Below are 11,840 nucleotides of genomic sequence, written 5' to 3'. Positions count from 1 at the left end.
CAATCTAGCTTTCTCACCAGCCATGTAAAATATAAAATTGAATCTATATTTACACAGCCAAAACTAGTCTTTTATGATTGAGGACATGATGCAGCTGGGCTGACTGGAGAGATGCTTCTGTAATTCGGCTGTTGCCTTGTCCCCAAAAATAGCAGCCTCATTCTCTATTACTCCATCAGAATGGCTGCCTTCCTTTGAATGCCCAGGGGTTTTCTGCAGATAAGAATGCATTATAAAATAAAAATCTGTCTTGATTGGAGAGGGCTCTCCCAAAACTAATGAGTCCCTTAAGTGAGGTTTACTTTGACTGCTAACTTCAAATAGGATGGGGACTAGATATCTATGGAAGAAAAGGGGAGATGGAGCAAAATGTCTGAATAAAGGGACAAAAAATGGTGAGTTTTTTTTGTTTTGTTTTGTTTTGTTTTGTTTTTGTGGTGTTCACAAGCTTGCTGAAGATAGCAGGGTACCAGGAAATTTTTGGGTGGAGGAGAAATTGAGAGTCAGATGTCAATCTTTTTTAATATGGAAAATGTCATGTCAGCTTTCATGTTTAGAGAAGAGTATGTAACGAATCCTCATCAAGTAGAGTAATTACCCACTTATGATCAATTTCCTTCATCTTTTTCCCTGGAAACCTGCTCTTCCCTCACTCCTTGCCCTTACATATATATGAGACAGTCTTAGGCATTTTATTGATTCAAGCTTTGTTCCAGTTGAGATCACCTTCTTTTCTCTCTCTCCCATCCTCCCTACCCCAACCACCCCATTCTAGCTTTTTTTTTTTTTTTTTTTTTCTATTTTCACTTTCAGCACTGCAGCTCTGATGGTCCAACTCTTCCAGGACACAGATCCATAAAGGTCAGCCCTGCATCCTGAACAGCTCAGAGGGAGGAGCCGGACCAGTAGTGCCTGATGCCCTGTCCTCTTCTGCCCTGGGCAGATGGCTCCATAATGGCAGTGGGTGAGGCCCTGATGCACATCAGAGTCACCCTTCTGCTGCTCTGGCTTGGGGTGTCTCTGTCCATTTCTGGCCACTCTTGGGCCAAGCCTTCCCAGCACTTCTACCAAGAATTGGTGATCCCCTTGAAGGCGCCTGGCAGGGACAGAAATGCAAAGGCTCCAGGCTGGCTCTCCTACAGCATGCGGTTTGGGGGCCAAAGACATATTGTCCACATGAGGGTCAAGAAGTTCTTGGTTTCCAGACACCTCCCAGTGTTCACCTACACAGACCAGCGTGCCCTCCGCCAGGATCAGCCTTATGTTTCTGATGACTGCTACTATCATGGCTATGTGGAAGGGGTTCCTGAGTCCCTGGTTGCTCTCAGTACCTGTTCTGGAGGTTTTCGGGGAATACTACAGATAAATGATCTTGCTTATGAAATTGAGCCAGTTAGGTTTTCTGCTACATTTGAACACCTGGTGTATAAGATAGACAGTGATGATACACAATTCCCACCTATGAGATGTGGGTTAACAGAAGACGAAATAGCACGCCAATTGGAGTCACAAAAGTTGCATAATTTCACTCTGATGCAAAGTTCTTACTTGGGCTGGTGGACCCACTTGCGGTTTCTTGAGTTCGTAGTGGTCGTGGACAATCTTCGATTCGTTCACTCACAAAGTAATGAGTCAGTGGTACAGCGTGAAATAGTCGATGCTGTCAATATAATAGATACCTTGTATGACACTCTTGACATTGATGTAACTTTAACTGGGATTGAAATCTGGACTGAAGGAAACCTAATTGCCATCGATGACATAGATACGATGCTTGAGGATTTTGCTCTTTGGAAGTTTTATGGCCTTGATGACCGACTGCCACATGATGCTGCCCATCTTCTCATAAAAAAATCATTTGGTGTAAAACTTGGAGTTGCCTACGTTGGCGGAATATGTCAGCGTCCTTTTAATAGTGGAGTTGATGTTTTTGAAGATGAGAGTCTGTATAGTTTTGCACTGGTTGTGACCCATGAACTTGGCCATAATTTAGGTATGCAGCATGATGATCAGTGGTGTGTGTGTGGACTTCAGGGGTGCATAATGTTTCCTACCAGACAGGTGACAAACAAATTCAGCAACTGCAGTTATGCCCAGTATTTGGACAATGTTATCAGTAATGGATTATGTCTTTACTCTCCTCCATATCCAGGGAATATCTTTAGGCTGCAGTATTGTGGGAACCTTGTGGTCGAAGAAGGAGAGGAATGTGACTGTGGAACCACAGAGCAGTGCACAAATGATCCCTGCTGTCTATTGAACTGCACTCTGAAGCCTGGGGCCACTTGTGCTTTTGGGCTTTGTTGCAAAGACTGCAAGTTCATGCCATCAGGGGAACTCTGTAGACGTCAGGTCAGTGAATGTGACCTTCCAGAGTGGTGCAGTGGGACATCTCATCAGTGCCCAGAAGATGTATATAGGCAGGATGGGATTCCCTGTAGTGATGACAGTGCCTACTGCTATCAGAAGAGATGTAATAACCGTGATGAACAGTGCAAGAAGATTTTTGGCAAAGATGCAAAGAGTGCATCTCAGAGTTGCTACAAAGAAGTCAACACCCAAGGAAATCGATTTGGTCACTGTGGTATCAAAAACACAGTATATGTAAAATGTAAGGTCCCTGATATCCTATGTGGGAGAGTTCAGTGTGAAAATGTGGGAGTAATTCCTAATCTGGTAGAACATTCCACAGTGCATCAGTTTCACTTGAATAACACCACTTGCTGGGGCACCGATTATCATTTAGGGATGTCCATACCTGATATCGGTCGAGTGAAAGATGGCACAGTGTGTGGTCCAGAAAAGATATGCATCCACAACAAGTGTGTCAGTATGGTTCGTACGTCACAAGCCTGTCAGCCTGAGACCTGCCACATGAAGGGGATCTGCGATAATAAACAGCAGTGCCACTGCAACCCTGGATGGGCACCTCCCGACTGCAAGCACCAAAGCAATGCAAGTAGTAATGACAGCAACCTGCCTTCTAATCCCCAAGCAGAAGAAGCAGAAGGGAAGAGGGGGACCCAGTCATTATTGTGGCTTATTTCTTTGATTTCTTTATTTTTATCTTGCTTCTTTGTGCTTTATAAGAAACTTAAAAAGGAAAAGGAGGAGGAGAAGATGGAAGAAAAAGAAATGGAAGAAGAAGAGATGGAGGAGGAAGAAGATGACTAAGGCTCCTGCTTCATTAAAAAAAAAAGTCTGTAGTTTTTCTTTTAATAGAGAAGCATTAGGGCAAGTCTGGCTGTTTAACAAGAAAAAATTTAAGGATTCCTCATGTCAGGATCATAAGCATTAATATTACACTGAAGGATTCCTAGCATGTTCTTACTTACTCTTCAGTGTTTTAAGCTATATTAAAAGTTCATTTTTTTGCCTGGAAATCATCTCTTTGTGTTTCCTGAGCAAAGTCACATTTTTAAGCTAACATCTATTCGTTGTAAACCTCCTCCCACCTTTGTACTCTTAAAATGTAATACCCAGGGTATGCTGCTACATACCTCACTTCTGTTTTGCTAGCTCTTTTCCAGGTTGCTGTGCCAAAAGGGAGAGCAGTAGTAGCCTGGAATGCTGAATGAAGGGGGAAGGGAATTTACTTTCTTGTGTGCTAAAAGTTACTCTGTCATTTTGCCAGGGACCCTCACTCTGGTAGCCGTGTTTGGTTTTAGATTCCAGTTTTGTTGACTGTTAGAACCGTCCTCGTTCTTCATTAGAATTACCAGCACCAGTTGGCCACTGACACTTTCAGAGAGCTGAACTGCAGCTCTGGGGTTAGCAGGGTGGTCCTTCTCTGAATCAACAGCAGCAGCTGGTCACTTGACCTCCTCAGAGCTCTTGTCCCTTCTCCTTTAATCATCAGTCCTTGAAAGAACCCAGCTTCTTTCCTTTGTTCTCTTGGCCCTACGGCTGCTAGGTGCTTTCAGTAGTTACTTTGTTGTGATAGTTCAAGTTCTCCAGCAGCAGACACTGAATTAGAGTTTAGAGAGAAAGGGTGAGGAAGTCAGTTGTGCAGATGAGAAACAGTACTACATCATAGCCTTGGCCAACCTGGGAGCAAGCTCTGGGATGAATATTGCCTGACAGACTAGTCTTGAATTGGGCCAAAAAGGTCTGGTCTTCATATCCTTCCCCTGCTCATTCACTGGATGTGGAGTGCCCTGGGAAGGGTGAGAGCTTGGTCATGCACCTCCCTGCAACTGAGGCTGACCCCAGAGAGCTAACATCTGGGGGCTCTCTGCTGATCAGAATCCCAGCAGCTGGTCAGCAAGACTTTCCTGGAAGGGAGGATGAAGGTGGCTCATGTGGAAATTCCTCCAGTCTGATTTTTGCATTGCTCTAATCAGCTTTTCCTGGTAAGTTCTGGAAGCTGCTCCTCCAGGATTCTGGCAGGCATCTCTGCCTGTAGGGAACCACAGAAGAGGGGCATTAGTGGGGTGAAGCACAGACCCTACTACTGTATTTGGTACTGGGGCTGAAATTGATACTTATTGTCTCTCTCCTCCACTATCCATTCTAGTTTCCCTCTTCTCTAGATGGCATTCTGATGACTTTGGTTGGATGTTAACCTGAATGTTACCCAGGCCCTTATCTTTAAAGCACCTGTTCCCATGCCTTGCTCAGGCTGGGATTGTGGAATCTATTCATTTATAGTCACAATAGAGCTAGGGAATACAAAGACGTACCTAAGGAGATCACCTGGGTTTCACACATATGTCCTGTGCCCCCATCATATAACAGTAGCCCTACCTCCTCTCAATGACTGGGCTCAGTTATGCCTATCAAGACTTTAACACCTCTGCTTGCTACTACAGGGACACAAGGAACCCAAAACACCCAGGTGGCACCTTATACTTCCACTGGGACTCTACTTTTGTCCTCTGGTGAAAATATGACCCATTTGGCAACCCTGCGGAGCCCAGAGTTGTAGGGGACAGGAAGCATAAAACACCCCAGTGAATCAAAGGGAGTGATGGTAAGTGGTGCCACTCCTACTGCCAGCCCCTGGTTCCCAGACCCACATAAAGATCTCCGGTTTAGTGTGTACAGTCCATCCTGGAATGGTACCTGTATTAGTGTTCCCCAGAGAAACAACCAATAGGATATGGGGATTTATATATTCACCCTTTCCCCAGAAGAGGAAGTAAAGCCCTTGAAAGATGTTTATTCTTCTTGATGTCCTGCTTGGATTGGGCTAGTGTAGTTTTCCATTGACCTTAATCACAGGGTATGGTAACACTAAGAGATACCCTAAGGTATTTCCTGTATTCCAGACATACTCTTCCTTGTCTCTACCAGTTTCCTCCTTGGTAATCAGGATCAGTCACCACAGCCATCACCGTAGCTCCATTCATTGCCTATTGATTCAGAGGTGTGAGGAACCCAGATTGGCCAGGTGGCTGTCCAATTAATGGAATCATTGTTGTGTCTCCTAGTGGAAGCATTCCTCCCTCTAGGAGTAAGTCCTCTAGGCCACCAAAGCATAAAGTCACAGGAACAGGAAGCAAACATTTTGCTAGTGGGAAATGCAGGTTAATAATGAGTGGTGTCACTTCCATTTCCACCTCTTGATTTCTGGATTCATGAATCCTGGGCATGGGAGAAACAGCACCATATATTGGACACTGATTCAGAGCATATACAGCCTTCTGGAGAACCTTGCCTCCACTCTGAAAGGTATTGGCACCTAGCTGGCACTGTAACAGAGTCTTCAAAAGGCCATTCCACCATTCTGTCAAGACAGCTGCTTCAGGGTGGTGGGAAACATGGTAAGACCAGTGAATTCTATGAGCATGGACCCATTGCTGTATTTCTTTTTCTGTGAAGTGATCAGAAACAATGCTGTGTGGAAAACCACGATGGTTGTTAAGGTATTTTTTAAGTCCATGGATAGTATCTTTGGCAGAAGTACTGGGTGCAGGAAAGGCAAATTTTATCCAGACTGTCTATTCCAGTAAGAATAAAATGCTTCCCCTTCTATACTGGAAGCAGTCCAGTGTAATGAACCACCTTCTGACATGCACCTACTGGCTGGCTGATCAGCTGGCTGATCATCCTAGGAAATGTTGCCATATTGAGAGCTCAGCGTTGGTCTATGCCAGTTCAGATCGGGCAGTTAGTAGTGGCTGTTGCCTGGCCATCCTTGGTGAGTGGAAGTCCATGTTGCTGAGCCCATGTATAGCTGCCAACCATTATGGTCACTTTGTTTATGAGCCCATTGGGTAATGATGGGTGGCTGGGAAAAGAGGCTGGCTGGTATCCATAGAATGGGTCATCCTATCCACTTGGTTATTAAAATCTTCTGTTGAGGTGACCCTTTTGTGAACACCCACAAGGGGCACAAATATCTTCATTTTTTTTTGCCCATACAGAGAGATCTATCCACATACCTCTTTCCCATATTTCTTCATCACCAATTTTCAAATCATGTTCCAGCCATGTCCCTGACCATGCAGCCAAACCATTGGCCACAGCCCATTAACTGGTATATAATCACAGATCTGGCCATTTCTCCGTGCAAGCAATGTGCACAACTAGGTGCACTACCTGAAATTCTGTCCATTGGGAGAACTTCCCTTCATCGCTGGCCTTCGGGGACGTCCCAGAGAAGGGCCATAGTGTTGTAGCTGTCCACATTCAGGTGGTGCACACGTATCACAGAGAATCGTCTGTGAATCAGGCCTGGGTCTTCTCTTCCCCTGTCAGCTGATCACAGGGAACTCTCCATGAGGCTGTACGTGCAGGCCCTTCAAGGCCCTTCAAGGCCCTGCTCGGGCCTGACCTTGTGTGTATCCCTTCGATTTGATGATGCAGTGTTGCTGTGCAGGCCCACTTTATAGCATGGTGGGTCAGATGATACCCACGGTGATGGGCAGCTCAGGTTGTGTGCTAACTTGGTGGCCCGTCATCAGGCATTCAGTATCTGGTATGGTCCAGTAACAGGCCAAGAGCTGCTTCTCAACAGGAGAGCGGTTATTCAAAGCCTCTGATGGCAGAGGCTTGCTCCAAAATCTTAAAGGCCTGCACTGTGACTCCCCTATAGGGGCCTGACAAAGCAGCATCCCTACCAGCCACTGATACCTCAGGCCCCATTGGATCTGAATGGATTGAATCATATGGCCCAAGGAGCAGAGCAGCGTACATAGCAGCCTAAACCTGTGGCAGAGCTTCCTCTTCTTCTGGGTCCCACTCAAAACTAGCAGTTTTTCAGGTCAGGCAAACGTACTGGAGTAACACACCCAAATGAGGAATATGTTGCCCCCCAAAGCCAAACAGGCCCACTAGGTATTGTGCCTCTTTCTTGGTTGTAGGAGAGCCAGACAGAACTTACTCTTTATCTTAGAAGGGATATCTTGTCATGCTCCACACCATAGGACCCCTAAAAATTCCACTGATGTAGAAGTAAGTTTTAATCAGACTTATTTCCCACCCTCTGACATGCAAATGTCTTACCAAAGAGCCTGGAGTAGTTACTTCTTCTTACTCACTAGGTCTAATCAGCAATAATGCCATCAATATAATGGGCCAGTATGATACCTTTTGGAAGGAAAAGGTGACTGAGATTCTTGCACACTGAATTATGACATAGAACTGGAGGGTTGATATGCCTCTGAGGGAGAACAGTGTGTGTATTGCTGGCCTTGCCAGTTGAGAGCAAACTGCTTCCAGTGGGCATAATGGACAGGTATGGAGAAAAGGCATTTGCCACGTCAATAGCTGCATACAAGGTACCAGGGGATGTGTTAATTTGCTCAGGCAATGAAACCGCATCTGCTACGGCAGCTGCAATTGGAATCACCACCTGGTTAAGCATACAATAAAATAATCCACTGTCATTCTCCAAGATCCATCTGTCTTCTGCATGGGTCAGACTGAGTTGAATGAGGATGTGGTATGAATCACTACTGCATCCTTCAAGTCCTGGATGGTGGCACTGATCTCTGGGATCCCTCCAGGGATGTGGTATTACTTTTGGTTTACTATTTTCCTGAGTAGAGACAGTACTAATGGCTTCCACTTGGCCTTTTCTACCATAGTAGCCCTCACTACACAAATAGGGAACCAATGTAAGGATTTTTCCAGCTGCTAAATATGTCTATTCCAATTATGCATTCTGCAACTGGGGAAATAACCACAGGGTGGATTCAGAGAGCCAGTGGACCTACTGTGAGATGAGCCTGAGCTAAAATTCCACCGATCACCTGACCTCCATAAGTGTCTACTCTGACTGGAGGGCAACAGTGATGTTTTGGGTCTTCTGGAATCAGAGTCAGTTCAGAGGCAGTGTCTGGCAGTCTCTGAAAAGTATGATTATTTCCTTTTCCCCAGTGTACAGTTACCCTGGTAAAAGGCCACAGGCCCCTCTCAGGAAGGCTGGGAGAAAAGTTAACTGTATAAATTTTCATTAGTGTAGTAGAGTCCTTCCTCAGGAGGACCTGTCCTCTCATTCATTCATGTAAACTGGCTCAACTCTGGGAATTGATTAAGTGGCTGTGACTGTTTTTGTGATTTGTGTTAGACTTTTGTGCACTTGACTCAGAGGCTTTCTGCATATGTAGATAAAGAATTTCTATTTCATTTCTAGGAACATCATGAGTAACTAGCAAACACCATAGGTTTGCATGAGCCAGACTATTCTAATGGCTGCTTTGGCTCTGCTGTTCATTACAGTAACCATGCCTACCTTGTCTTTGGTGGTTGAGTGCTGCCACTTGGGCCCTGCCACCCTAAGATCCATATATTCCCATTGCATCTAGGTTTCCCAGTTGAACAGCTGTGGTTCCCTACTCTAAGATCTGTCCTCCAGAGAAGGGCCATCATGGAACCCTTCAGAGATGTTGGACTCCCCTCACAAATTTATTTCTCAAAATATTAGTGAAAGGTATGTCCTCTGGACCCTCCTAGTGTAGGTAAGTGGGCCCTAAATGACAAGTTCACTCTAACATTTCAATCTCCCTAAGCTTCTGGGTCCCTTCCTCTACATTAAACCAAGGGAGGTTGGGCATTTCCAGTTGGCCTTCTTTTGGTCATGTTTCAGTTAAATAACCAACAAATTGTTAGAGCCCTTTCTAACTCCCTGAGCTACAACATTAAATGCAGGATCTTAGCTTAGTGAGCCCATATCAATAAATTCGGCCTGACCTAACTTTACGTCCCTTCACCATTATGTCCTACACCCTTAGAATCCACTCCCACACATGTTCTCTGGATGTCTGCTTGTATAAATTTGAAAACTCAAATAGTTCTTTTGGAATATAGTGCACCTCCTCATGGGTCACACTTTAGGGGTCTGTTGGCCCTTGACTCTTCAGGTCTGGAAGTGGAGAGGGGTGGTGGAGTGGGCCCTGAGGAGAACCAGCATTGTCTTGCATGGCAGCTATCTCAGGAGAGGGCATTACTGTTTTCTTAGGCAATGCAAGGTTAATTCCTCAGATGGAGATAGAAAAGCTGCTGTCACTGTGAGTGGGGAGGCTGTTGCTTCTGGGAGTGGGGAGGCCAATTCCACTGGGAGTGGGGGAGCTCTTCCCCTGGTCAAGAAGACTCATTAGAGAAGGCTGAATGTCTTCAGTTTCATCAGGGTTTTCCTATACATCCCTATCCCAATTTATAGGATCTTGTTCTTTCCTAATCAGTCCCTTCACTCTAACAGTAGACACCCTGTGAGGCTAGGAGTTCAATTTCTGTTGTAATTTAGCTAGTGGCAAAATGAGGTTCTGTATTTGATTTTCACCAATTTCAGCCCTGTGGCTCCAAGAGCTAAGGCTCTCAGGGCATGCATAGGAGCTCTTAGGTCATTTATGGAGCACTTGAGCTGGGAATTGGGATCCCTTGGTTCTTTCACCACTTTGTCCAGCAACATTAGGCAACCAATCAACGTCATTTATCCTTTAGTTTTCAAAAAATGTCCAAAAGTATCATATAAAGAGTCACTTTTCTCTCTGCTTCATATAGTAGTTCATTAGGAGTTTCCAATGCTGATACATTGCATATCTTTAATCGACAGCTCATCATGGACTATCAGTGCTCTCTTTACTACTAGAAAGAGCCATTAGAGTCTTTAATCAGATTAGAGAGCCAATTTTAGAAACCCCAGAACCAAGTCAGAAAACTCATCCTTTAAATTTAGTTCCTCTAAAACCACTCCTGGTATTAAAATCTGTGTTAGTCCAGATTCTTCAGAGAACTATAACTGATAGAGTATGTGCTTGTGTGATTATAGAGGCTGAGAATTTCTGGTCTGCCATCTGCAAGATGGAGAACCAGGAGAGCTGGTGGTGTAATTCTTTCTGAGTCTGGAGACCTAAGAATCAGAGGAGTTGATAGTGTAAGACCCAGTTCAAATTCAAAGCCTCGAGAACCAGGGGCACTGATATCCAAGGGCAGAGAAAATGATGTCTCAGCTCAAGCAGTGAAAGCAAATTTGCCCTTCCTCTGCCTTTTTGTACAATTTAGGCCCTCAGTGATTTGATGATGCACACATGCACTGGTGAGGGTAACCTTTTTTAGTCAGTCTACTGATTCAAATGCTAATCTCTTCCAGAAACACCCTCACAGACATACCCAGAAATCATGTTTTAGCAGCTATCTGGGCATCCATTAGCCCAGTCAAACTGATACACAAAATTAATCATTACAAGGGATGGAGTGTTAAAGAAGTTGCAGCCCTCTTTAATCTATCAAATGTATCACACTCTCTTAGCGAGATTATGGTGAATATAAATTCGTATACAATGCAGGTGGTAATGAGAACTGGTAGAACCTCAATGGAGTGGAATTTGCTGATGTTCAGTGAAAATACGTATGTACTTAACCTTGAACCCAGCAATCTTTCTGGAACTCTATACTAAAGATATACTTCTTAACTTTAAATTACTTTGGTATAAGCTTATTTGTGGCATATATCAGCAAAAGATTGGGAGCCACACCAATGCCTACCCATAGAGGACTACTTGAATAAAATATAGTACTTCCTCACAATGGATACTTGGCAACATTTAAAATGGATAGGCAAGATTTACTTACAGTGATATGACATGATCTCCAGGACTAGTTCTTAAGGGACACAAACTTATCTACATGAGCTTTCCTGGAGGCTGACATCTTGATTGGATCATTAGCTCCAAGAACTAGCCCCACCCAACAGCCTGTACGGAAGCCTCAGGCTAAACAACATCAGGAGACTTTCTAAGCCACAAACAACTCTAGACATGGCCCTACTCACCAGAGGTCCAGGACCAAACTTCACCCAGCAGTGGGCAGGCACTGGCTCCTCCTGCCAGGAAACCTGCATAAGCCTCTAGTCTAGCCTCATCCACTAGGGGCAGATACCAGAAATAAGAAAACAGCAATCCCAAAGGCTGTGGAAGGAATCCACAAACAGGCCAGATTGTACACTGGGACCTGCTGCACCCTGGCCTTTGGGTGACAAGAGAGGAATGTACTGCTGGGACGCATAGGATGTCTCCCACAGAGGGCCACCTCTCCAAGATCAAGAAACATAACTAACCTACCTAAAAATACAAATAGAAAGATAGACAATATAAGGCAGCAGAGGAATATCTCCCAGGCCAAGGCACAAGATAAAATTCCAGAAGAAGAAATAAGGGATGAGGAGATAGGCAATTTATCTGAGAAAGAGTTTAAAGTAATGATGGCCAAGATGTTCAGAGAACTCAAGAGGAATATAGATGCACAGAGTGAAGTTTTTAGCAAAGTTTGAAAATATAAAGAATACCCAAACAGAGTTGAAGAATAAAATCACAGAAATGAATAACACACTAGAAAGAACCAAGAAAAGACTAAATGAGGCAGAAGAACTGATCAATAAGCTAGAAGACAGATTA

The 11,840-nt window shown here is 44.5% G+C and overlaps 1 protein-coding gene across 1 annotated transcript; it reads left to right on the top strand.

Annotated features, from left to right (window-relative positions):
- The first annotated feature begins 496 nt into the window (after positions 1-496).
- Positions 497-11,339, top strand: LOC102514814 (disintegrin and metalloproteinase domain-containing protein 20). The gene has a single exon (XM_032482291.1). The coding sequence runs from the start codon at positions 916-918 to the stop codon at positions 3,172-3,174; it is 2,259 nt and encodes a 752-aa protein (XP_032338182.1). The 5' UTR covers positions 497-915; the 3' UTR covers positions 3,175-11,339.
- The last annotated feature ends 501 nt before the right edge of the window (positions 11,340-11,840 follow it).

Source organism: Camelus ferus, chromosome 6 (genome assembly GCF_009834535.1).
Source record: "Camelus ferus isolate YT-003-E chromosome 6, BCGSAC_Cfer_1.0, whole genome shotgun sequence".
Taxonomy (NCBI): Eukaryota; Metazoa; Chordata; class Mammalia; order Artiodactyla; family Camelidae; genus Camelus; species Camelus ferus.
Note: the sequence above shows the minus strand (reverse complement) of the source record. Positions and strands in the feature narration are given on the sequence as shown.